Source organism: Elephas maximus, chromosome 21 (genome assembly GCF_024166365.1).
Source record: "Elephas maximus indicus isolate mEleMax1 chromosome 21, mEleMax1 primary haplotype, whole genome shotgun sequence".
In the NCBI taxonomy this organism is placed as follows: Eukaryota; Metazoa; Chordata; class Mammalia; order Proboscidea; family Elephantidae; genus Elephas; species Elephas maximus.
Window position 1 is genome coordinate 46970067 of NC_064839.1, and position 27547 is coordinate 46997613.

Here is a 27547-nt window from a genome sequence, read left to right on the forward strand (position 1 = left end):
TAAACTTTTCACAAACTCATCATCTCAAAGTCATATGATGACATAATTGTGCCTACTTCTTTTCACTGTTGTTTTACCTTTGTTCATGAAGAGATGCTAACAATTTTCCTAATAGAAAATGAAGAGACACTCCATTACCAAAGTTTCTATTTTGATATAGATAAAAAATAAAAACCTTAGGATTTAACTTTTTGGAAAATTTACTCAAAGGAAATTAAGCCAATTCATATATTTGTCAAATGCTACCATTTTATAATGGGGTGTCTTTTATCTTTGACTTAAGCACAAAAATAAGAGAGTATCTGAGTAGTTTTTGGCTTAGTCACTAACTTGCAGGAAACCCCAAATCAATGTGTTTCTGATTCCCTTGAGCTAAATAGAAAAGTAGAAAAATGTTGTAAGGGTTCTCTGAAAGATGCTCAGTTCCATTTGAAGCTACTTTGGATATGATGAAAATGAACAGTCTAGTTCAGAAGTTGAGTTGTTTCATTAAGAGTAGCAAATAATGGAGAGTGGCATCTGGGGTTTTAAATGCTAGCAAGTGGCCATCTGAGATGCATCAGTTGGTCTCAACTCACCTGGAGTAAAGGAGAGTGAAGAACACCAAAGATACAAGCTAATTATGAGCCCAAGAGACAGGGCCACATAAATCAGAGACTACATCAGCCTGAGACCAGAAGAACTAGATGGTGTCCAGCTATAACTGATGACTGCCCTGACAGAACACGACAGAGAACCCCTGAAGGAGCAGGAGGGCAGTGGCATGCAGACTTCAAATTCTAATAAAAAGACCAGACTTAATGGTCTGACTGAGACCAGAAGGACCCCAGAGGTCATGGTCCCGAGACCTTCTGTTAGCCCAAGACAGGAACCATTCCCAAAACCAACTCTTCAGATAGGGATTAGACTAGACTATAAGACAGAAAATGATACTGGTGAGTGAGCTTCTTGGCTCAAGTAGACACATGAGACTATGTGGGCAGCTCCTGTCTGGAGGGGAGATGAGAAGGCAGAGGGGGATAGAAGCTGGCTGAACGGAAACGGAAATAGAGGGTGGAGAGGAGGAGTGTGCTTTCTCATTAGCGGGAGGACAACTAGGAGTATATAGCAAGATGTATATAAATTTTTGTATGAGAAACTGACTTGAGTTGTAAACTCACTTAAAGCACAATAATTTTTTAAAAAGTAGCAAATAACAAGGTGATATTTTCACTTAACCCTTGATGGCCTCAATTTTAGAATGTTTCTCTAATTCCAGTCCAAACCTCTATCTAATATTGACTACAGGAGCACTTCCCAAACCCAAACCAATTGTCATCGAGTCGGAATCGTACTGACCCTAGAGGACAAAGTAGAACTACCCCATAGGGCTTCCAAGGCTGTAAATCTTTACAAAAGCAGACTGCCAGATCTTTCTCCCAAGGAACAGCTAGCTGGTGGGTTCCAACTGCCCATCATTCAGTTAGCAGCCAAGCGCTTTAACCACTGCGCCACCATGGATCCTTCCAGGAGCATTTACTATCTGGTATATTTAAGACATTGCTTCTTAAACTTTTCTCTGAAGGTCCTTAAAGAGGAGAATGAGCATGTAACCCTGAGCGATTTAGGGATAAAGACTTTGAAGTCTCAAGTATTTTTACATCCGTTTTTTTCATATCATTTTTTTATATGCAGTTTTATTTTTCTTATATCTCACAATATGTCTTGTGTGCTTTTGTCTGAAGTGTTTTGAAGTGCCACTGATTGACTGCGGCACTTCAGGAGAGGACAGCGTGGTGAATTGGCTTCATACATCCCTGGCCCACTTGCATACTCCCGACATCTAAAAGACTTGAATTTTAATCTAGCTTCTTCAGCAAGGTGTTGGCTAGTAGAACGTTCTTACAGCCAAGAAGATAACTAAATACCACTCTTTTGCAACGTTTAACTCCAAAGGATTCTCTTGGTTGTTTGAAATGTATTTATTAGCAGACACACTGATACGTTAGCTTGCATATCAAGAGGCAGGCTGAAGAACAAATGGAGGTGATTCTCAGGTTGTCAGTGTTCTCAAACTTAACATACATGGGCACCACAAGTAAAAATATGCATGTTTGAAAGGAGCAAATGCCCAAAAGAACTCAGACAGGAAGAGTACCAATATTCACTCAGCTCTTTCAACAAACATTAGAAAAAACTACAAATTTTATATTGCCTGACAAATAACAAAATAAACACATTTGTAACTTTGTTCTAAATCTACAAATTCCAAAATAGTAAAATGTGGCCTATGAGAAACATACTGCCACGACCCCTCCATTAACTTTTGGTATTTTACTCTGGAGCAAATTAGTATTATAAGATATAAGGATGAAAAAAAAAAATGATATTCTTTATAGTTTATGGATGAAATAGTCAAATATTTCTGAAAAGGAAAAAACTTTTGAAATACATTTACCTCCATAATGACTGTTACTCTTAAAGTACCTGTATTACCTCAATGTGAACATTTTTTTTTTTTTTTTTTTGCCTAAAGGAGTGAGCTTATTAGCATGGTATGTGTAAATAAGACCTTGTTTGAAGTTTTCCATCTTCTCACTACTTCAGCTTGCAGCTTTCTATTCTTTCTCTCTGGTGATCCACTGCTCTTCCATGTCCTGGGTGGAATATTTGGTTGGTTTTATGACTGCATCCCAAACATGTTGCTGCTTAGGACTGAATTTGAAATTGATCCCTCTCCTACTTTATCTTCTTTTTCCTGTGCTGTAACGAGAAATTTAGTGACTTCAGAAAATGCAGAGCCCATGCTACAGTGAGAATTTGGCAGGAAGTGTATCTGAGTTAACTTATCACAAAAGGTAAAAGATATTTACCCATAAAACTGTCCCCAATAACTGTTCCCTATTTTAAAATGTACATCTATAAAATTAAGATTTTTTTTACTACTAATTTTGAGAAACCATCCAATCTTTGCAAAACTGCATTAGGAATTATTCGCTCTATATTGTCTTATTTCAGTTTATGGAAAAAAAATTTAATGTCTGCTAGCAGGGAGTAGAGTACTTTCAAAGCATTGTAAGCTGGTAATTATTTTCTTTTGCACCTTCTTTTTTGTTAAGCATGTGGTATGTTTTAAAATCATTTAAATCACCCTTCTGTAACAAGTCCTAACTAGCATCTGAACAATAAGAACTCAGACTTTAAGTTCTCTAAATACCTACCCTAATGGTCAGTATTTTCCTGACATCCTATTTTCCTGGAATTGACATTAGAGAAATCAGTCCCAGGATTTGAGTGAAGCACTACAGAAACTAGAACTTTACACAGTCAGAAACACAGAATCAGAACCTATGGTATTTATCCCAAATTAAATGTGAGATCTCTCTTTGGTTCAGAGCACATGCTAGATAAAACAAATGACATTATTAACAGCTCTTTCACATTTAGAGGCTGACTGAACAGTCATAACCCTTTTGTGATGCTTAAAAGAAGAAACTATAGTATGTTTTCAAATTAGCTGTCTTTAATAAGCAGGGAAATTGTTTCATTTTAAAAGACACACAGGGAGGAAAGGTTTGTAGTTTGAGCTAAATGGGGAAAAAAGCAATTTTAATACATGCATATATGGTATTTGGCAGTGGTTACTAAGGTGTACATCATGTTGGCTGCCTTTTAATGTTTACATCAGTTTATCACAAGCAGTAAATGTGGAAAAGAGCATATTGCTGAAAATATTAGAGAATTCTGAATAATGGCATCAAATATAAATACAAACCATTAATCTACATCTTAAGGATTATCTTGAAAACTTTGCCAAAACAATAATGCACACTTTCCATATGGAGGGATAAGAGAGGCCAACAACTCTTCACCGACCTGATGAGCGGGCCTACTATTACTACTAGAGAGGCTCCTGGAGGCGCCCCTGGGTGACTCAAACGGTCAATGCGCTTGGCTGCTATCAGAACTCTGGGCAGGGCTCAGCCTGGTAATCAAGAGTAGGCACTGGATCTGCTCCTGGCTCCAGTGGTCCCAGTCTGACCACAGCCAGTGGGAGTCCCCCTGCTGTGCCAGGCCAGGACTGTCCTGGTCTTCCAGTGGTCTAGGCTACAGGGGCCCTCTGTCCCTGTCTTCCCTGGCCTGGTAATAAGCAGGTCCTAAACCACAGCACCAAGGCTGCACTGACCCCAAGCTCCACACAAAATGCTCCCCAGGCGGGGCCTCCAGCCTTGCTGCTCTGCCTGCTGAGCCAGCTGGAGGCACCACATGAGATAAGGCACTCCCTCTGGGTTACTGAAGTTCCAGAACTTAGAAGGAATTTGTAAATTTGATTTGGGGTTCAAATTGTTTTATAGCTTGTCCTTTGAAGTACAGGTAAATTTTACATCTAGAGGCAAAATCGAGAAGAAAGAGAATAAAGCTAAAAATTAGGGAAAGTCTCTTGGAGTAGCCAAAGTCCTCTTACTTATCATAGGGTTTCCAAGGAGCAGCCAGTGGATTCAACCTGCCAACCTTTTGGTTAGCAGCCTGGGGTCTTAATCACTGTGCCACCAGGGAGGGCTACTATCCAAACGTAGTCAAGCCTTATGCTGATTAAAACCTCTTTGCCCTTCAAAAGTTACACACACTTATCTCTCCGTAGGGTTGAGGCTCTGTCTGTCTGAAAGCTTCCTGGACTCTCCGTTGGTTCACCTCAACCCTCAGCAGCTTTCTCAGGCCTCACATGGCCTCACCCAGTGGGTAACCTCAGGCACTGTGGGAGCACTGCTGCATGTGGCCAGAATTCTTCTTGTGATATATAAGTGTTCAAGACAAACAGGAGTTTGGAAAGATTTACTAACAAGAGATCCAGAAATATTACAAGGAGGAATGACGCTCGGAGCCTCCACGCTTGGTCTGAAGAAGACTAAGAGGAATCAAAAGAGTCCCTTGGTGGCACAAACAGTTAAGCACTTAACTACAAGCCAAAAGGTTGCAGTTTGAACCCAACCAGAGGTGCCTCGAAGACAGGCCTGGCAATCTGTTTCCAAAAGATCACAGCCGTAAATATCCTATGGAGCAGTTCTACTCTGCACACATGGGGTCACCATGAGTCGGAATTGACTCTATGGCAACTAACAACAACCACAAAGAGGAACCAAACATCTAATTGAGATCACCACCCTGTGTTAGAAAGAGGGCTGCAGCACACTACAGCTTTATTCAAATGTGTTCATTCACTTAACTCCTTAAAATGTCATCACTTCCCCTGAAACTGTTGTTAGTGACTGAAAATCTCAACGGGAAACTGCATTTTACTGAACGTTTAGCCTTCATCTACACGTGAATAGCAAAGACCAGTCTGAACATCCTCATCTAATCTGAAGGACCACTGGACCAAGGCCTACTGTATTTTTATGAATATAACGCACACATTCTACATTTGTTTGCCAGCTGTGCCCTCTCCCTCCACCCCCTCGACGTATTTCCTTAACTGTGCTATAGTAATTATTTTTACAGCAACATGTAAAAAATTTTGGCATAGCAGCACTTATAAAACTATGGGGGGCGGGGTGGTTGGCAAACAAATGTAGAACAAAAAAAACAAATGTAGAAGGTGCACATTATTTGCATAAAAATACGGCAGAGTGACTTTATCCACAGAGAAACAAGGAAAGCCAGCTACTGCAAGTAAGATTCCAGAGGGACTTTATTAGCAGCCCCTTAACAACCACCTAAACAAACAGATGCCAAATGCAAAACATTCTTTTCTATTCATAGAGGAATCTTCTAGTCAATATTTTGGTGACCAAATTATTTTCTTAAAAAGAAAATTACTACGCATTAGTAAATTTAGGCCCTTTTTCCTTTGTTTTTTTTTTGTTGTTGTTCATGCTGATCTCCTTCTTGATTCTAAGTTATATGTTTTCACCAAAATCTGTAGAACGTACAACCTTTATCTGAACAAAAGACCTTTTCTTTAAAAAACAATATTCTGTTGTAACTTAGATCCGTGTTTTCAAACAGCTTCAAAATCTCTGGAAGTAACTGCATCTGGGCTGAGTAGGTCCCTCCCCACAAACCAACACTTCTCACTGTTTCATGTATCGAGCTTATTCATTACTGTTCTACTTTAAAAAAAAAAGAAAAGGGGGGGCTTTAAAAACCACTGACTTAGGTGGTAGGTTGCCGGGGCATCAAAGTCCCCATTTTCAGTCTCACACCTCTGCACAGAAACAGTGGGAAACCAGACTTCCTCTTCACAATAGATTCAGATGGTTCCCTCATTCAGAGAAGAGGAGGAAAAATACCTAAAAATTACTTCCAGACTGTAAAGAATTATCCAACCTCAATAGGCAAACTATACCTTCTAATAACTGTTGTACTATAGTCATTCCAGCATCTCTGGTGTTTTTGAAAACAAACAAAACAAAAAGCCTAGCCTAAAGACATTGCAAAGCCCAATTATGGAAAACAGATGTCTACAAATACAGATGCATATCCTGTTCACGCCATTATTTAGGGTTGTATGAGGACAATCCACCTTAAGCAAATTCCAACTATGTAATTACAAAGCAACTAAATGATTATTCACATTACAAAGTGGTTTGTCAAGGCATCTCCATACCTAGCAATATCACCTGGCATTTAAGATATAACTCATTTATACATGGTTAATTTATACACCCACCCACCATGTGTCAGTTTGTTGTACTGTGGTGGCTTGCGTGTTGCTGTGATGCTGGAAGCTATGCCACCAGTATTTCAAATACCAGCAGGGTCACCCATGGTAGACAGATTTCAGCGGAGCTTCCCGTCTAAGACTAGGATGAAAGACCTGGGTCTACTTCTGAAAAAACTATAGTATTGTACTTCAGCATAGATCTTGAAATGTTCTTTTTGACGATGACTTCAATGCCATTCCTCTTCTATTTGTCATTCCCAGCATAGTAGATCATATGATCATATGCAGTGAAAACCTTCTGAATAGCAGCTGAACATTGTCTGATACAGTGCTGCAAGATGAGCCCCTCAGGTTGGAAGGCATTCAAAATACAACTGGGGAAGAGCTGCCTCCTAAAAGTAGTCGACCTTAACGACATGGATGAAGTCAAGCTTTTGAGACCTCCATTTGCTGATGTGGCACGACTCCAAATGAGAAGCAGCAGCTGCAAACATCCGTTAATAATGGAAACAAGGAATGTATGAAGAATGAATTCAGGAAAATTGGAAGTCATCAAAATGAAATGGAATGCATAAGGATCAATATCCTAGGCATTAGTGAGTGAAATGGACTGGTATTGGCCGTTTTGAATCAGACAATCATATGATCTACTACGCTGGGAATGACAAACTGAAGAAGAAAGGCATTGAATTCATCGTCAAAAAGAACATTTCAAGATTTATGCTGAAGTACAACACTATAGGTGATAATATCCGTACACTTACAAGACCAGTCAATATGAGTATTATTTAAATTTACACACCAACCACCAATGACAAAGATGAAGAAACTGAAGATTTTTACTAACTTCTGCAATCTGAAATTGATCAACGGTGCAATCAGGATGCACTGATAATCACTGGTGATTTCAATGTGAAAGTTGGAAACAAGAAGGATCTGTAGTTGGAAACTATGGCCCTGGTGATAGAAATGATGCTGGTGACTGCATGATAGAATTCTGCAAGACCAGCAACTTATTCATTGCCAATGCCTTTTCTCAACAACATAAATGGTGACTATGGAATGCTGGTGGCACAATGGTTAAGAGCTTGGCTGCTAACCAAAAGCTCTGGAGTTCAAATCCACCAGTCCCTCCTTGGAAACGCTATGGCACAGTTCTACTCTGTCCTACAGGATCATTATGAGTCGGAATCGACTCAACAGCAACAGGTTTTTGGTTTTGTACATGTGGACATCATCAGATGGAAAACTCAGGAATCAAACTGACAATGTCTGTGGAAAGAGATGATGGAACAGCTCAATATCATCAGTCAGAACAAGGCCAGGGACCAACTGTGGAACAGAACATCAACTGCTCATATGCAAATTGGAGCTGAAGTTGAAGAAAATTAAAACAAGTTCACAAAAACCAAAATACAATCTTGATTATATTCCACCTGAATTTGGAGACCATCTCAAGAATAGATTTGACACACTGAATACTAATGACCAAAGACCAGATGAGTCGTGGAACGATATCAAGGACATCACACATAAAGAAAGCAAAAGGTCACTAAAAAGACTGGACAGAAAGAAAAGATCAAAATGGATGTCATAAGAGACTCTGAAACTTGTTCTTAAACGCAGAGTAGCTAAAGTGAAAGGAAAAAATGATGACGTAAAAGAGCTGAACAGAAGATTTCAAAGGGCAGCTTGAGAAGACAAAGTATTATAATGAAATGTGCAAAGACCTACAGTTAGAAAGCCAAAAGGGGAAAATATTCTCGGCATTTCTCAAGGTAAAAAAACTGAAGAAAAAATTCAAGCCTCGAGTTGCAATACTGAAGGATTCTATGGGCAAAATACCGAACGACGCAGGAAGTGTCAAAAGCAGATGGAAGGAATACACAGAGTCACTATACCAAAAAGAATTGGTTGACATTCAGTCATTTCAGGAGTTAGCATACGATCAAGAACCGATGGTACTGAAGGAAGAAGTCCAAGCTGCACTGAAGACATGGGCGAAAAACAAGGCTCCAGGAATTGACGGAATACCAATTGAGATGTTTCAACAAACGATACAGTGCTGGAAGCGCTCACTCGTCTATGCCAAGAAATTTGGAAGACAGCTACCTGGCTAACCAACTGGAAGAGATCCACATTTGTGCCCATTCCAAAGAAAGATGATTCAACAGAATAAGGAAATTATTGAACAGTATCATTAATATCACACACACAAGTATATTTTGCCGAATATCATTCAAAAACGGTTGCAGCAGTGCATTGACAGGGAACTGCCAGAAATTCAAGCCAGATTCAGAAGACAATATACAGCAAGGTATATATCATTGCTGATGTAACATGGATCTTGGCTGAAAGCACAGAATACCAGAAAGATGTTTACCTGTGTTTTACAGACTAGGCGAAGGCATTCAACTGTGTGGACCATAATAAATTATGGATGACGCTGCAAAGAATAGGAATTCTAAAACACTTAACTGTGATCATGTGGAATCTGTACCTAGACCAAGAGGCAGTAGTTTGAACAGAACAAGGGGATACTGTGTGGTTCAACAATCGGGAAAGGTATGGGACAGGGCTGTATCCTTTCAACATACTTATTCAATTTGTATGCTAAACAAATCATCCAGGAAGATGGACTACATGAAGAAGAATGTTGCATCAGGACTGGTGAAGACTCATTAACAACCTGTGATATGCAGATGACACAAACTTGCTTGCTGTAAGAGGATTTGAAGCACTTACTGATGAAGATCCAAGACTACAGCCTTCAGTATGGATTACATCTTAACATAAAGAAAACAAAAATCCTCACAACTGGACCAATAAGCAACATCATGATAAATGGAGAAAAGACTTAAGTTGTCAAGGATTTCATTTTACTTGGATCCACAACCAACGCCCATGGAAGCAGCAGTCAAGGAATCAAACAACATATTGCATTGGGCAAATCTGCTGCAAAAGACCTCTTTAAAGTGTTGAAAAGTAAAGATACCACTTTGAGGACTAAGGTGCATGTGCCTGACGCAAGCCGTAATATATTCATTTGCCTCATATGCATGCGACAGGTGGACAATGAATAAGGAAGACTGAAGACCTTTGGATTATGGTGCTGGTGAAGACTACTGAATATGCGATGGACTGCCAGAAGAATGAACAAGTCTGTCTGGGAAGAAGTACAAGCAGAGTGCTCCTTGGAAGTGACAACAGTGAGACTTTGTCTCCTGTACTTTGGACATGTTATCAAGAGAGACTAGTCCCTGGAGAAGGACATCATGCCTGGTAGGGTACAGGATTTGTGAAAAGGACAAAGACCCTCTACAAGATGGACTGACACAGTGGCAGCAACGATGGGCTCAAACAGCAACAACTGTGAGGATGGCGCAGGACTGGGCATTGTTTCTTTCTGGGACATAAGGTTGCTGTAAGTCAGAACTGACCTGATGACACCTAACAACAACAACAATTTATATACTTTAGGAAATATGCATTAGGGTAAAATGAGCATGGAAGAAGCGTCTAGGGGAGACAGGAGGAAGGGGTAACTGCTCCATTCCATAAGGGTCTGCCTGGGGTTGTAGAGTTCCTAAATATTAGGTACAAGGTGAAGGCCAGAGGAAGAATACAGTGATGATAATCACAGTGACTTTTTTTTTTTTTCTAAATCATCTATTCTTAACCTACTTCCCAAGCTGGATTTTACAGAGCTGTAGCTACAACTTCCCAGACACAGAGGATGAGCATGAGGCCAGAACATAAGAATGATTACACTGATTTTGTCACTTGGCCACAGGCTTAAGTTTTCTGTTACAGCAATGTTTCAGACCCTCACTGCAGAACAAAATGGGAAAGCAGACAGATATTTGCCTAGTCTTAAAAATCAAAAACCAATTTGGTCTGAATTAGCCCAGCATACTTAGCTTTAAAGCACTTGGGTCAGCTAAATAGAGCCCCTGCCAGGCAGCTCCAGGCTGGCACCTGGGGCCACTCTGAAGGAGGCCTGTTCAGTTCATCACCACCCACCTAGCTTCCATTGGCAGTGGAGCAATAAGGGCAGTCAGGTGCCCAGCCTGGCATCACCGGCTTGCATCATGTAAATAGCTAAGCAGCAGAAAAGCAGCTAACACATGAATATGGTTTTCTGAGAACCAACCAAAACCCATCGATGAGGTTCAATTTGATCTGGTTCTCATCTAAAAGGATGACAGACAGAAAAGAGAAGAGAGAAAAAATAGGCATGGGGCAGGAAAGAGAGGAGAAAGAGAGGAAGGATGAATGAAATTCAAACCAAGCTTGTTTCCAGGGAATTATATTGTGACAACTCAGAGGAGTCTATGGGTGGAGACCGGAATAACAACTCTGCTCACTGTGAGGGATGGCAATAGAGGTGTTGGGAATGCTTTGGTCTCCAACGTTTGGGGCCTCTTTTCCTGCTTGGCCTCCATGAAAATGCGCTTTTCGGTGCTCATGGGAGGTTGAGGCTCCTTGGGTTTGAATTTGGCTTTGTGGTTTTGCATTCCCTGTTTCTGCAAGAGCTGCAATGAGGCGAGATATCGTACGTTGCTGGGTGTGGGCGGGCACAGCAGGCTTCGCTCAGGCAGCAGGGGCCAGTGCAGGCAACAAGGCTTGGGGTCGGCCAGCAGGGCAGGCCAGGCTGCTGGGGGAGGGGAGGGTGGAGAGTCCTTGACCTTAAGGTGTTTGGCCAGCTCAACAGGTCTCCTTTCACCTTTCCCGTCCACTGTTTTCAATCCACATGTACAAGCCACACATTCAACCTCTTCCACACTCAGCCCCTTCTCTTCCTGCTGCAAGAAAACATTCTTACTCTTCTTACCCAGAACATCCAAGCCATTTGGAGGTGAAGCCTTCAGCGGGGGCAGAACTAAGAGGGCCTTGGAGGTCAAGGAATCCGAAATGGAGAAGCCCTTGTCTGTGTTTCCACCAGGATGCTCGTGGCTCTTGAGGTCCTTGCCCTTAACAGTCTCGGAGGCAGTCCAGTGGTCTGTACACCAAATAAACTCCTTTATTTGCAGGCTTTTTTTCTCATTGTGACCGTGGTAGGGAAAGCAGGTTTTGCTGATCTCCCTGGAAGATGTGTTGGGACCGTGGGGGGATCCCTGGCTCTGGGAGGGGCTGCTCTGATCCTTTCTGGGCCCTGACTCAGCCAGGGCCCTGGCCTCTAATTTCCCAGGGTCCATCTGTAGCCTAGCCTCAGGTCTCCCCTGGGAGATATTGACACAGAGTAAGCAGCTACTGGCACTTTCTCCTGCCCTCGCCTTCTTCACTTTCTTCCTTGGCCAGATACAGGCTGTTGGAGAAGTACTGCCCCAGCCTTGGACCTGCAAGAAAAGCAGCACGTCACTCCAGCCATGTTTTCAAAACTCTGTTGTTGTTGTGTCAGTTGAGTCAATTCTGACTCATAGCGACCACCCTACAGGACAGAGTAGAACTGACCCATAGGGTTTCCTAGGCCATAATCTTTGCAGGAGCAGATTGCCAGGGCCTTCTCCCGCATCCCAAACTCTAGTCACCCCAATTTCAGCCACATTCCCATTTTGGCAGTCTTATTTTAACTGATGTTTTTCTTAAACTGACTTCCCTTTTCTTCCCGCCTTTTTTTTTTTTTTTTTTTGCTTTTGGTTTTTATACCTCCTTTAAAAACCAAACCCATTGCCCGTTGACTCATTGTGATCCTATACGACAAAGCAGAAGTGTCCCACAGGGTTTCCAAGGCTGTAATCTTTAAGGAAGCAGATTAGACCGCTACATCTTTCTCCCTCAGAGCATCTGCTGGGTTCGAGTTGCCAACCTTGCAGTTAGCAGCTGAGCGCTTTTAACCGCTGCACCACCAGGGCTCCGAATACCTCCTTAGCCTCGTACTAAGCAATATTTGTAAATGACCAATTGTACATGCTGACTCTATTTTTTCAGATACACATTCAGAACTATTAAAATAAAAACTGTGTATAGTTTTTTTATAGTTGTACTACCTAAAAGGATCTTTTGATTCCTGGTCTGTTTGCCGTACCTTGGAGAAGCACTGATGCTTAGAGGGGACTGGAGACAGCCGTTGTGCAGAGGCAGTTCCTGAAGCGCACAGAAGCCCTGCATGCCCCAGGCACCCCTGTGGACCCCAGCCTCCTGTCCATGCCCAGAGTACCACGGCTGACCTTGCCACGGAGGTCATCATTAAAATGGAGTTGTCTGATACAGAGTAATATTTGGGCATACGTACACCAAAATAATTATCTGCTGTTTATCTGAAAGTCAAATTTAACTGAGCATCCTGTATTTTCATATGCTAAATCAAGCAACCCTATCTTAAAAAACAAATATAGCTACCATGTTTTTACTACATTCCAGGCTGAGGATCTATAAGCACTCATTCATTTAATTAATCCTCACCGTGGCACTGTTGTTCTTGTTAATTTAGGTGTTCTGATACCAAATTTATAGAGGAGGAAACTGAGGCTTAAAAACAGATGAATAGGAAGAGCACAGTACATTATTAGGGCAGTGAAACTACTATGCATGATACTCTAACAGTGGACACGTGATCTTAAGCATCTGTCAAAACGCACAGAACCTTACAAAGCAAAGAGGGAACCTACGAAAATACGTAAACTATGGACTTTAGTAAATACTGTGTCAACATTGGTTCATTAATTGTAACAAATGTAGCACAAGAATGCAAGATGTTAATGGCAGAAACTGTGCAGGGAGGAGAGGGCAAATGGGAACTCTGTATTTTCTGCACAATTTTTCTGTAAACCTAAAACTGCTAAAAAATAAAGTCTACCAAAAAAATCAACGCAAAACAATCCATGAAGAAAACAAATCAAATTTTTAAATAAAGACAGGATCTGACCCTGCACTAGCACAACTCACCTCACTCACCTTACCCTAATCCTAGCCCTACAGATCTTGTCTTTATTTAAAATTTTGAGATTTTCTTAATAGATTTTTTTTGATTATTATTTTTTTAAATATCTTATTGAAATATTATTTATCTTGAAAAATAAAGTCATTACAGCAACTTCCGACACATTCAGAGGCTGTGCACTGAGAAGCACAGGATCAGGAGGGTCTGTGTTGAGCAGCAGTATCTCCTGGCCTGAGGATGGGGCCAGCCTCCCAATCAAGGTGGCCTGTGGAGGGGTGGTCACCCTGCACAACATCCCTCTACCACCATTCCTGCTTCACCTTCTCACCTCCTCACTTCACACGGTCAGCTCCCCAAATTCTTCCAGTTCAAAATTCTTAAGTGTTAAGAAGAAACACTTTTTAAAAAGTCTAATAAGTGCTTGGCAGGGAATTAGGCATTCACAACCTCCTCACAACACCCCATGGGGTAGGCAGTAGTACATCCCTAACTTACAGATCAAGAAACTAAAGCTAAGGGAAATGAACTCTTCCCCCAGGTTACCTACTGATAGGTGGTAGATCTGGATTTGAATCTCGTTCTTTCTTATGCTAAAGTGTTTGCTCTTCACAAAAAGCCTCAATGATGCCTTGGATATATTCCAACACACACACAAAATTTTCTTTCATTAGATGCCAGGAGCAACCCCTCAGTTGTGACAACCAAAAATGGCTTCGGACATTGCCAAACGTCACTTGAGAACCACTGGAACAGACCAAGGTTCCTTACAGTTCCAGAATGTGGATTCTCTTCATTCTAAGAATAGTTTCAGGACACCCACAGTGTTCTGAGTAAAACCGCTAGGACAGAAACCTCAGGCCCCTCAGGGGGCTTAGCACAGACGTTAAGGAGCTCGAGTTCTGGGGTCCAGAAGACCCAGATTCAAGCCCTGCTCCAGCCACTTACTGGCTGTGATATTTGGCACATTATTTCACCTTTTGGGTGCCTCAACTTCCTTATCCAAAAACTGAGGCTATTAATAATACTTGCCCCCAATGACATGATCTTATACACAGAAAACCCTAAAGAATCCTCAGGAAAACTACTGAAACTAATAGAAGAGTTCAGCAGAGTATCAAGATACAAGATAAACACACAAAAATCAGTTGGATTCCTCTAAACCAACAAAGAGAACGTCAAAGAGGAAATCGCCAAATTAATACCATTTACAGTAGCCCCCAAGAAGATAAAATACTTAGGAATAAATCTAACCAGAGACATAAAAGACCTTTACAAAGAAAACTACAAGACACGACTGCAAGAAACCAAAAGAGACCTACATAAGTGGAAAAACATACCTTGCTCACGGATAGGAAGACTTCGACATTGTAAAAATGTCTATTCTACCAAGAGCGAACTACAGATACAATGTAATTCCGATATAAATTCCAACGACATTTTTTAATGAGATGGAGAAACAAGTCACCAACTTCATATGGAAAGAAAAGAGGCCCCGGATAAGTAAAGCATTACCGAAAAAGAGGAACAAAGTGGGAGACCTCACGCTACCTGATTTTAGAAACTACTATACCATCACGGTAGTCAAAACAGCCTGGTACTGGTATAACAACAGATACATAGATCAATGGAACAGAATTGAGAATCCAGACATAAATCCATCCACATATGAGCAGCTGATATTTGACAAAGGACCAAAGTCAATTAAATGGGGAAAAGATAGTCTCTTTAACAAATGGTGCTGGCATAACTAGATATCGATCTGCAAAAAAAAATGAAAGAAGATTCATACCTCACACCATGCACAAAAACTAACTGAAAATGGATCAGAGACCTAAATATAAAATCTAAAACAATAACGATCATGGAAGAAAAAACAGGAACTATGCTAGGAGCCCTAATACATGACATAAACAGTATATAAAACATTACTAACAATGCACAAACACTAGAACAGAAACTAGATATCTGGGAGCTCCTAAAAATCAAACACCTATGCTTATCCAAAGACTTCACCAAAAGAGTAAAAAGATTACCTACAGACTCGGAAAAAGTTTTCAGCTATGACATTTCTAATCAGCATTTCATCTCTAAAATCTACATAATACTTCAAAAACTCAACAACAAAAAGACAAATAACCCAATTAAAAAATGGGCAGAGGATATGAACAGGCACTTCACCAAAGAAGACATTCAGGAAGCTAACAGATACATGAGGAAATGCTCATGATCATTAGCCATTAAAAAAAAAAAAAAAAAAAAAAAACAAACCCATTGCTGTTGAGTCGATTCCAACAGAGTAGAACTGCCCCATGGAGTTTCCAAGGAGCGCCTGGTGGATTTGAACTGCCAACCCTTTGGTTAGCAGCCATAGCACTTAACCACTACGCCACCAGGGTTTCCCATTAGCCATCAGACAGATGCAAATCAAAACTACAATGAGATTCCATCTCACTCCGACAAGGCTGGCATTAATCCAAAAAACACAAGATAATAAATGTTGGAGAGGTTGTGGAGAGACTGGGACACTTATACACTGCTGGTGGGAATGTAAAATGGTACAAGCATTTTGGAAATCGATTTGGCACTTCCTTAAAAAGCCAGAACTACCATACGATCCAGCGATCCCACTCCTTGGAATATATCCTAGAGAAATAAGAGCCTTTACACAAACAGATATATGCACACCCATGTTCACTGCACCACTGTTTACAATAGCAAAAAGATGGATGCAACCACGGCACCCATCAACGGATGAACGGATAAATAAATTATGGTATATTCATACAATGGAATACTACACATCAATACAGAACAACGATGAATCCGTGAAACATTTCATAACATGGAGGAATCTGGAAGGCATTATGCTGAGTGAAATTAGTCAGTTGCAAAAGGACAAATACTGCATGAGACCACTATTATAAGAACTCAAGAAATAGTTTAAACAGAGAAGAAAATATTCTTTGAGGGTTACGAGAGTGGGGAGGGAGGAAGGGGGGGTTCACTAATCAGATAGAAGACAAGAACTATTTTAGGTGAAGGGAAAGACAACACACGATACAAGAGAGGTCAGCACAACTGGACTAAACCAAAAGCAAAGAAGTTTCCTGAAAACAACCAAATGCTTTTTGAAGGCCAGAGTAGCAGGGGTGGGGATCTGGGGGCCATGGTTTCAGGGGACATCTAGGTCAATTGGCATAATAAAATCTATTAAGAAAACATTCTGCATCCCACTTTGAAGAGTGGCATCTGGGGTCTTAAACCCAAGCTAGCAGCCATCTAAGATGCATCAATTGGTCTCAACTCACCCGGAGCAAAGGAGAATGAAGAACACCAAAGACATAAGGTAATTATGAGTCCAAGAGACAGAAAGGGCCACATAAATCAGAGACTACATCAGCCTGAGACCAGAAGAACTAGATGGTGTCCAGCTATAACTGATGACTGCCCTGACAGAACACAACAGAGAACTCCTGAAGGAGCTGGAGAGCAGTGGCATGCAGACCTCAAATTCTAATAAAAAGACCAGACTTAATGGTCTGACTGAGACTAGAAGGACCCCAGAGGCCATGATCCCCAGACCTTCTGTTAGCCCAAGACTAGAACCATTCCCAAAGCCAACTCTTCAGACAGGGATTGCACTGGACTATAAGACAGAAAATGATACTGGTGAGGAGAGAGCTTCTTGGCTCCAGTAGACACATGAGACTATGTGGGCAGCTCCTGTCTGGAGGGGAGATGAGAAGGCAGAGGGGGACAGAGCTGAATGGAGTACGCTGTCTCATTAGTAGAAAGCAACTAGGAGTACATAGTAAGGTGTATATAAATTTTTGTATGAGAGACTGACTTGATTTGTAAACTTGCACTTAAAGCACAATAAAAATAAACAAATAAATAAATATGGAACAAAATAATAATAATAATACCTGCCTCACAGGGGTATTGAGAGGTTGAATGAATTAATGAATGTGAAACATTCAGTACCATGCTTGCTAAATACTAAGCGCTCCAGAGAAGGTACTGCTATCTTCATCATCAATATTTTATTTCTGTTCCCAGGGTTTCTATATTTCATTGTTTCCACATTTTTTTTAGTTACAGTAACTCTATTTTTAAAAAGAGATTTGATTGAAACACTGATGTTCAAGAGATCTAATACAAGAAGATACTCACTGCTTCTTCCCATCCAGTTCCAATAACAAACTCATTGGCTTTTTCATCTTGTTCAAGTGTAATGTCACTGATATTCAGAAGACAACAAACATGACTCCTTTCGCTTCTTTCATCTGGACAAGTAGAGGTTGGTTCAGTTTCTTCTGTGTTTTGATTTTCATTATTTTCTAAATCAGTCTCACTTTTCTGACAGAGAGCCATTGCTATGATTGTTTCTTAAAGTTTTTAACATCTTCTGCCTGCAGTTTGAAACACAGATTGAACTTAGCTTTTAATATTAAATTTTTGAAAAGCAATCTAATAACTCAGGTAAGTTATCTTCAAGACACATTTGGAAACAGACTGACAACAGATAAGCCATTCGCTATCCACGCCAACTACTGACATTATAAAATGTAAGACTAATTTTGATTAAAGACTAATTAATGTAACTACAAATCAAAGTTGGGAATAAAGAAGAGGACAGGAAGAATTTAACACAGGCATTATTCCTGGTGATGGGGTACAGAGTGGGGTAAGTCATGTAGATTGAAGCATCCCTACCCTCCCACTCCAAAAATGTCCCGATGATACTGTGGTCATACCCCTCTTGTCCTCTTCCTCTTTCCTCTTCCCAACAACCCTTGGCATCTGCTTTGGGGATCTTTGAACTTCTGAGGGAGCTGGCAGAGCATGTGGTCTAGGCCAAGTCAATAAATGCACTCCCAATCTCAGACCTCTACCCCTATGTGCCCAATCCACTCCCCAAAATAAATACTGGTTCACACACAAAAAAGGAAAATAACAAGTGTTTGTGAGGGTGTGGAGAAGCTGGTCCTCATACACTGCTGGTGCGAATGTAAAATGGTGCAGCCACTTTGAAAAATAGTTTGGCAGTTCCTCAAAATGTCAAACATTAAATTACTATATAACCCAGCAATTTCGCTCCTAAGTAGCTACCTGTTATGAATTGAATTGTGTCCCCTCAAAATGTGTCAGCTTGGGTAGGCCACCATTTTGTCGTCTGATGTGATTTTCCTACATGTTGTAAATCCTACTTCTATGATCTTAATAAGGCAGGATTAGAGGCAGTTATGTTAATGAGGGAGAACTCAATCTACAACATTAGGTCGTATCCTGAGCCAATTTCTTTTAAGATATAAAAGACAGAAGGAAGCAGAGAGACGGGGGACCTCATACTACCAAGAAAGCAGCACCAGGAGCACAGTGCATCCTTTAGACCCAGGGTCCCTGCACCTGAGAAGCTCCTAGACCAGGGGAAGATTGATGACAAGGACCTTGCCCCAGAATTAACAGAGAGAGAAAGCCTTCCCCTGAAGCTGGCACCCTGAATTCAGACTTCTAGCATTCTAAACTGTGAGAGAATAAATTTCTCTTTGTTAAAGACATCCACTTACGGTGTTTCTGTTATAGCAGCACTAGATAACTAAGACACTACCCAAAAGAACTGAAAACACAAGTCCAAACAACAACTGGTACATGAATGTTCATAGCAGCATTATTCACAATAGCCACAATGTGATGGATCCAAATGCCTATCGACTGATGAATGAATGAACAAAAACCTGGTTTATCTATATAATGGAATGTTATTCAGCAATAAAAATGAATAAAGTACTGATACATGCTACAACATGGAGGAACCTTGAAAACCATGCTAAGTGAAAAAAGCCAGTTACAAAAGGCCACATATTGTGTGATTACATTTACAGGGAGTCCATAATAGGCAGATTCATAGAGACAGAAAGCTGATTAGTAGTTGCCAGGGGATCGAGGAGGTAGAAATTAGGAGAGACAGAATTTCTTTTTGGGGTTATGGAAATTCCTGGAATTAGATATTGGTAATGATTGCACAATATTGTAAATATAATAAAAAAACACTGGACTGTACAGTTTAAAATGGTTAAAATGATGAATTTTATATTATGTGAATTTTATCCCAATTTAAAAAAAAAAAAAAAAAAGACTGATTCACAAGTAGGCCTTTAGCCTAAGCTGGTCCAATCACAAAGAACTTTTCTGAGGCTGATGAGACAAAGGCACTGTCTTGGTTGTGCTATTCTCAAACCTGTTGAAACCCATTGCCATCAAAATGATTTTGACTCATAGCAACCCTATGGGACAGAGCAGAACTGCCCCACATGGTTTCCAAGGAGCAGCTGGTAGATTTGAACTGCTGACTTTTGGTTAGCTGATGAGCTTTTACCCAGTACGCCACCATGGCTTTGCTAGTCACAAAGAAGAAATATATAGTCCTGGGAGTTGCTTAAAATCATTTCTGGACTGTCAAGGACCAATTCTGAAATACAAGAGGAATCAGCCTGAGGTTGAGGCTGAAAACGCAAAAGGCAGAATAAACAGATGGAAAGATCTCAGGTAGGTTTCAGCTTCTGGCAAAGGAAGCAAAGCTCCTATTGGACCAACCTTCCAACAAATAATAACTATAAACTTGGATTTTTTTAGAATTGAAAAATGGGACTTGGCTTTAATAATCCAGCCAAAGGATCATAGTTTCTAGGAGTACAGATTCTGGTGCCAAACAGCCAGGGTTCCAATCAAATCTACTCTATTTACTAGCTGTGTGACCTCGGGCAAGTTACTTACATCTCTGGGTCTGTTTGCTCATCTATAAAAAGGGGCATGATTATAGTACCGTCCCACAGTCAGGGGCTCCTCCTGGGAACTCCTCATCTGAGGAGATTAACTCTCATGTCCAAGCAGTGACCTCCAAGGGTCTAGCTTTAGTGGTGACAGGCAGCCAGTGCCTTCTTGAGGAACTCTTTGCTCATGGTGAAACAGAAGTCGCTGGATGCTGGGGACAAAGACCTTGCTTTCTTTCACTCAAACAAGGTCCCTGCCAGAAACCCACTTTTTAACTTTTCTGCTGAGCTAAAGATCAGAATTTCTTATAACCATATCTGTTTAATCACCATCTCAGCTTTTTTACATAGGATTAAAGTGGCATTTTATGGCAACGAAGAAGCTCCCACTTACCTATGGAAGGTTAAAATATATTTGGACACCAAAGGAAAGGAATAAAATCTGAAAGGAAAAAATTACAGGTGACTAAAGACTAGAAGCACTGTTTTGTTTACAAACAGAAGCACAATTCAGGACCAGACAGATTGTGCACACCAGCCTGCTCCTTTCATATTTTGAAATTTCACTTCAGACTTTAGGGGGCAGTGATGGTTCAGTGGTAGAATTCTTGACTTCCATGCAGGAGACCAAGTTCAAGTTTCAGCCAACGCACCTCACGCACAGCCACCACTCATCTGTCAGAGGAGGCTTGGTTGTTACTATGATGCTGAATGCATTTCAGCAGAGCTTCCAACCTAAGGTGGACCTGGAAAAAAGGTCTGGAAATCTACTTCCAAAAATCAGCCAATGAAAACCCTACAGATCACAAAGATCTAATTCACATTTCACTGGGAAATGGCCCAGGGTTGGGCAGCATTTGTCCTACTGTGTGTGGGGTCACCATGAGTTGGGGCCAACTTCATGGCAGGTAATAATAACACAACTTCAGATTTGCCCAGGCCAAAGCAGCACACTCAAACCTTGTCCTCTTCTGAATTACAAAAGCATGTGTCCCACAGAACTCCATGGACTTAACAAGTAAGCAGCTCAAAAGCAAAGCCATTTATTAAAATAAATTTCAACTTGAAGTTTATAATACAGCAAAGAAATTGGTACTTTTAGGAGAGATTAAGTATAGTTAACCCATTGCTGCCGAGTCAATAGTTAGGATGTTCAAATCAACAAGAAAAATGTTCTGTGCTTGAGTTAACCTCCATTTGAATTACCTCCACTGACAGAGAGCTTACTACTTGGAAAGCCAGTTCCAAAGGCAAAGTGCTGAACTTTACAGGTTCTCAAACTTGGCTGCACCATGGAATCACCTGGGAAACTCTGTAAAAAATACTGTTGCTCAGACCCCGATCCACAGAGATTCTGATTACAATGGGTCTAAGGCACAGCCTGGGCCTTGAAGTTTTTTTGTTTTTGTTTTATTTTCCAATTCAACAGCTTCTACATATACAATTCAGTGACACTGATTAGATTCTTCCAGTTGTGCAACCATTCTCTCCCTCCTTCTCTGAGTTGTTCTTCCCCCATTAACATAAACTCAATGTCCTCTAAGTTTCCTATCTTTCAAGTTGCTGTTGTCAATTTGATCCAATATGGATAGATCTTGGAAGAGCAAAATGCTCAAGGCAGACTTCTTTACTAGTTAAGTCAAACTACTGTTTGGTTTTAAGAAGACTTACCAGGGGATATTTCCAGTTCAAGGTTTAAAGATTATCTCAGGGTAATAGTTTCAGGGGTTCATCCAGCCTCAATGGCCCCAGAAAGTCTGGATCCCATGAGAATTTGAAATTCTGTTCTGCATTTTCCCCTTGTGATCAGGATTCTTTATAGAGTCTTTGATCAAAACATTTAGTAATGGTAGCCGGGTACCATCCAGTTCTGGTCTCACGGCAAAGGAGGGCCTCAGGTTTTTTAAAGCGTGCTGGGTGATTCTAAAAATCAGCATAGTTTGAAAACTACTACTGTAATTGTTAGAAATTTCTCCCTTATTTTCCAACATTGTGTTCCATATGCCCTCAATCTCCTCCACCCCCTCCCAGGTCTTAGTTCTGCCCTCCAGAGCAACACTTCTTAAAGGGAAGTTCATGAGGGGCTTCAGGAAGTCTAGGATACCAAAGTAAAACCCAGTGAAGGCACCAGAAGAGGTTCCAGGCACACTGTATTACAAAGTACCAAGAGAAACCCAGGTTACAATAATAATTCATGGGGAAGTATACTAAATTCTTACAATCAAAAGCTAAGAATCATCTCTGAATCACTAAGCACAGTATTATTAGTCAAATGGTCAGATTACTGCATACCAGATCCCTAGGTGCTCTTTCGGAACACTGGTCTTCAAGCTGAACTGCTAAAATAGGATATCGATGTTCTTTTCCTAATGAGAAAAAAATTCAGTTAATGGATACTGTAGGCTTAATTTTAAGTCTCCCTCCTATAAACATACCTTAAAATTTTATTGCCCATTCTTACCTTCCAGTGCATGTTAAAAACCAAAAAAACAAACCTAGTGCCGTCCAGTCGATTCCGACTCATAGAGACCCTATAGGACAAAGTAGAACTGCCCCACAGAGTTCCCAAGGAGCACCTGGCAGATTCGAACTGCTGTCCCTTTGGTTAGTAGCCGTAGCACTTAACCACTACGCCACCAGGGTTTCCTCCAGTGCATGTTAAAAAAGCAGATGACAAATAGAAATGCGTACAACACAAAGAGCGACTAAAACAGTAGAAATGCAATTTCTTATGAATTGTATGCTGGAATGTAGAAATCTACACTCATATAATACTCATATTTTCCGATAGTAAAATTACGCCTAATTGACAGATCTAAAGTAAGTTACTAGCTAATGTTATCCTACTTTCTTGACTTCCAGTGAGCTTTGGAACCTGATTCAGTTAGAATCACTTTTATAAAGTATGCATCAAAACCCATACTACTGTTTTTCAAGAAAATCACATCAAGAAAACACAAAGGTCCCAGTGAAAACGCTCCCATGGGAAATGCATTTGCAGAAGCAACTAGAAAATTGGATTTAGAGTACAAAGCAGGAGAGCACAGAGATGTAGGTCAGAAGGTATTAAACTCTATTACACAAGCTATTGAAGGGACTAAAACCAAAATGTACAAAGAAGAAACTGCTGACTGAGCTCCAACCCCCCAACATATGCTTAAGTAAACAAGAATAAGCCCCAAAAAACCCGATCCAAGAACTTAAGATATTTGGAAATGAAATAAAGAAGGTGAATGAGAGCCTAGGGAACACAAGTCAATAGAAATTCACTATGATTCAGTAAATATCTGTTCTGGTAGTATTTAAAGACAGGAACAGAAAGGTAATTTATCAGCCCCCAAATCATTAAAAAACTATAAACAATTAAACATAAGCCATCAGTGACTTGCTTAAAAATAATACCATCCATGGAGGGGGTGGTTAGGGAGGGAATGATGAAATAAAAGGGGCCATGAATTGTGTCTGTTGTAGATGAGCATGAGGACATGGAAGCTCATTCTACTATTCTCTCTAATTTTACATAAGTGTGAAAGTTTCCATAGTAAAACATTCTTTTAAAAATTGTTATGTAATGAGAGTGTTTCAAGAAATGGAATGTAGGAAAATGGTGGAGGTGAGGATACTGTGGATTTTGACCTTGAGCAAACTGAAATCATTATATCAAAGAATGGATAACCCAGTGCCGTCGAGTCAATTCCGACTCATAGCAACCCTATAGGACAGAGTAGAACTACATGGTTTATACAATTTTAAGTTGGAGTAAAGATCTTGAACAAGGATATACTGAAAAAGAACAGTATGTACAACAAAGATGAATAACAAAAGTATACAAAGTCAATAGAGTTTATGAAGGTCATTTAGCTGAATTCCAAAAATAAGGGTCGAACTACTCTTAAGTCAAAGTATACAAGGCCTTCCCACTGAATTTACCGAATTGCAAAAGAATGGGTTGGTAATGCAGAAAAAGAATAGACATTACTGTTTGGATTTTTGACACTGTAATTCATGGAGTCTGCTAATGAACCGAGCAGTGCAGAGACTACCAAATGCCTCTTTGTTACACATCTGGCAAAGTCAGTGTAGCTTTAACATCCTAGCCAATCTGTAGCTTACAGAGCACATAGTGTCTTGCTCCAGAAATAAACAAAGACTTCCATTAAGCCTCCATTGGTCAATTGCAGAGTAGCACCAATATCACAACTGAGTAAGATAGACGGACACATTTTTTGTTGATGCTCTCATAGATGTGTTGCATAAAATTCACATTTAAAAAGTAACTCAGTACTAAGAGAACCTCGACTTCAGTCCTACAACTGCAAGAAACTTGAATTTGGCCAGCAACCTGAATGCATGTGGAAGTGCTTTCTTTCCTAGACCCTCCAGGTAAGAGACTAGCCTGGCTGACACCTTGATCTCAGGCTTGTGAGATCTACAACAGAAAACGCAGTCATGCTGCCCTGGACTTCTGACCTATAAAACTGTAAGCTAATAAATGGATGTTGTCTTATGCCAGTGAATTTGTGGTTACTTTGTTAGGGCAACAATAGAAAACTAATATAGTAATAACTCAGGTTCTGCTCAAATACTTTTGATGACTGAGAGCTCATTACTTTACAAGCATTTTTTTTTTTCATTCCATTGGAACCTCTAAGGATTAGAATGTTCTCAAATAAAGGCATTTGCAAGCCTGAAAATTTTGCTCCTCAGTTCTGGTGTTCTTACTAAAAGCAACATGATAGCCCTGAAAATATCTGAAGACAGCTATCATTTCTCCAGAAAAGAATCCCAAATTCCTCATCATCTTAAGAATGCACAATTGCTTGTCAAAGTCTCTCTTAAAATGTGGTAGGAAACAAGAGTGTCCATCAAAAGATGAATGGGTAATTATTCTCCCATAAAAAGGAATGAAGTTCTGACACGTGCTATGACATGTATGAACCTTGAAAACATTATGCTGAGTGAAATAAATCAGACACAAGAGGACAATATTGTATGATCTCCCTTATATGAAATATCCAGAACAGGAAAATGCAGAGACACAACTTTTTGGGTGGTTACAATGGGCTGGAGAAAAGGGGAATGTGGAGTTATTCCAACAGATTCATCACTGCCTGGCTATATAGTCAGACTACAAATGCCTTACCCTAGATCCTAACACCTAGGTGACACATTCCTAACCTACTAAGAGTAGGGGAATGTTGATGGCAAAGAAGAGGTTAAAGGCCCAGGGCATTCAAGTCAAAAGCAGGCTCTAATCCTCAAAACTCCTTACTGCTTTACCCCAATTCCTCACTGGCTCTACACTGTACCCCCAGCTTGGAGAAGCTACGGGTTTACAGGAAATTCGAATCTATTGTCAGGATTTCAGCCAGAGAAAGATGGGTTTCTGACACCCTCACTTGGAATTCTGAATGGATGCTCCTGTTGGTCCCCACCACCATGTGTTGAATGAATAAATACAAACACCGTTGGCCATGGTGGAAGTTAAGTTTCTTAAACTTCAGGTATATATAACTGGTCTTAATAGGTCTTAAAGATTGGCCTGACTCTCCTGACTACAGGTAACATAGTTTCTACAAGAAAATGCCATTGGAACTCCAGCCTAATTTACGGTTTTGGAACACAACTCAGCAAGGGTTGAAGCTTTGCCTCAAAGGTAACCACATGCACCATCCAACTTGAACCATTTGTTTACATATTCAAGACTATAAATTTTCTCATATTAATTCTTTGTGTCCTATGCTTATTTGCACTTATAAGGCATACTGGCCTTGATTAAATATTCACGGAATGATTTCCAGGAGAGCGATTTCTCCAGCATCCTCCCCTACCAGGCCATTTTTACTCCATTCTCAGTCCCCAACTTTACTCCTTGCTAAGCTCACATTCCTTCATTCATTAAGTGCCCAACGCTGGGAATAAAATGATAAAGCAACACTTGTCTTCCCAGCTCTCACACACCTTACAGTTCACATGAAATTACAAGTCATCAAACATAAAAAATCCACCTCTCCCTCCCAAAGCCCCGGCCTTTCACACCGGGTTCCTCGCCTTCCCCACAAGCCCCTCCCTCTCCCCCACCAGCATACCTATCCCCTTCAGCGAAAGGCGGCCCCTTGGCCAACCAAGCTCCTCCCCTTCCTCCATTGGCTCCTCCCCACAGAGATCCGCCCTTTTCAGCGGCTCCTCCCGCTGCTCCACCCATTCCTTCCTGCTCCTAACCCCAGGCCGCGCCCACTCCCATTCCAGTCCCAGGGACGCACTACCTTTCCCGTTTGTTTCCCCGCCTTAGAAGGCCGTTTCCTTCCAACTGAGCAGAGCCTCTCTCTCTGTCGCCGGTAGGGAGCCTGGGGCCTTGCCCCGGAGCGGGGAAGCGGCCGTAACCGCGGCCGCTCACACCCTCATGTAGGGCAGGGCGGGGTGGAAGGCTCCGGGGCAGTTTGTCCTGGCCGGCGGGTTAGGGAACACTCGCTCCGCTGCCAGCCAGGTCGTCGCCCTGGGTTACGGGCGCGTTGGGGGCGGGCCGTGGGCAGGCTTGGAGGGGTCGCAGCGGAAGTGACGTCAGGGCTCCCTCGCGCAACAAAGTTGCACCATAGAAATGAGGTTGGCGAGCCGCAGTTGCCGCGTGCTCCCGGCAGGCTCTGCGTGGGCGTGGGCGTTCTACCGGGCGTGTGAAGAGGGCATCTATCCTGCTGCTACCGCCTGAGGAAGCCTGGCCCAGCTCACTTTCCGAAGTACATTTTGACACGTACTGTGTAGCTCCCGGCCAGGGAAGCAGACGGAGGGGTTGGTGCTGACAGCCGTTGCCCGTGCCTGGGTTGAGAAAGCAGAGCCTTCCTGTCGAAGACTGGCCACAACTGCAACAGCTAGGGTTTCTCCACCTCAGCACTGTTTACATTTGGACCGGATAATTCTGTTGTGGGCCTGCCCTGTGCATTGCAGGAGGTTGAGCAGCCTCCCTGGCCTCTACTCACCGGTGCCAGTAACAGCCAACCCCCCACATCCCAATATGACAACCAAAAATATCTCTAGACATTGCCAGCTGCCCCCTGGGGGACAAAATGCCCCCCTAAATCACTATGCTAGGATTATACAGGCCAAAAACTTCATGATAGGGTTTATTCAACTCCTCAGAACCACTTACTTGACTGGGGCAGTACTAATTTGAATGCACTGGCAGTACCAACTAACACTCACTCAACTTGTGTGATGTATCGTGACAGTCATGTGAAACACACATTGGCATCC

The 27547-nt window shown here is 41.3% G+C and overlaps 1 protein-coding gene across 4 annotated transcripts; it reads right to left on the bottom strand.

The window, feature by feature from the left end:
• Positions 1-183: 183 nt before the first annotated feature.
• On the bottom strand, positions 184-26805 carry C21H16orf46 (chromosome 21 C16orf46 homolog). Of its 4 annotated transcripts, XM_049864914.1 has the most exons (6): positions 26566-26805; positions 22592-22665; positions 20694-20741; positions 17700-17938; positions 11011-11982; positions 184-2742 (listed from the first exon to the last, which is right to left on the bottom strand). In XM_049864914.1, exons 4-6 carry the CDS (start codon positions 17898-17900, stop codon positions 2719-2721), a joined length of 1197 nt encoding a protein of 398 aa, XP_049720871.1. In that variant the 5' UTR covers positions 17901-17938; positions 20694-20741; positions 22592-22665; positions 26566-26805; the 3' UTR covers positions 184-2718. The 4 variants fall into 4 exon arrangements, with proteins under 4 accessions (XP_049720871.1, XP_049720868.1, XP_049720869.1 ...); XM_049864911.1 differs by lacking the exon at positions 184-2742 and having other exon boundaries at positions 8306-11982; XM_049864912.1 differs by lacking the exons at positions 184-2742; positions 20694-20741 and having other exon boundaries at positions 8306-11982.
• Positions 26806-27547: the final 742 nt, after the last annotated feature.

What these genes read in the sequence shown, in the direction of transcription:
- C21H16orf46 (XM_049864913.1), bottom strand. Translation starts at nt 17,900, where the DNA reads ATGGCTCTCTGTCAGAAAAGTGAGACTGATTTAGAAAATAATGAAAAT. An exon ending in GAACTGGATGGGAAGAAGCA is followed by an intron (nt 11,983 to 17,699) that starts GTGAGTATCTTC and finishes CTTTTCTTGCAG; the next exon opens with GTCCAAGGCTGGGGCAGTAC.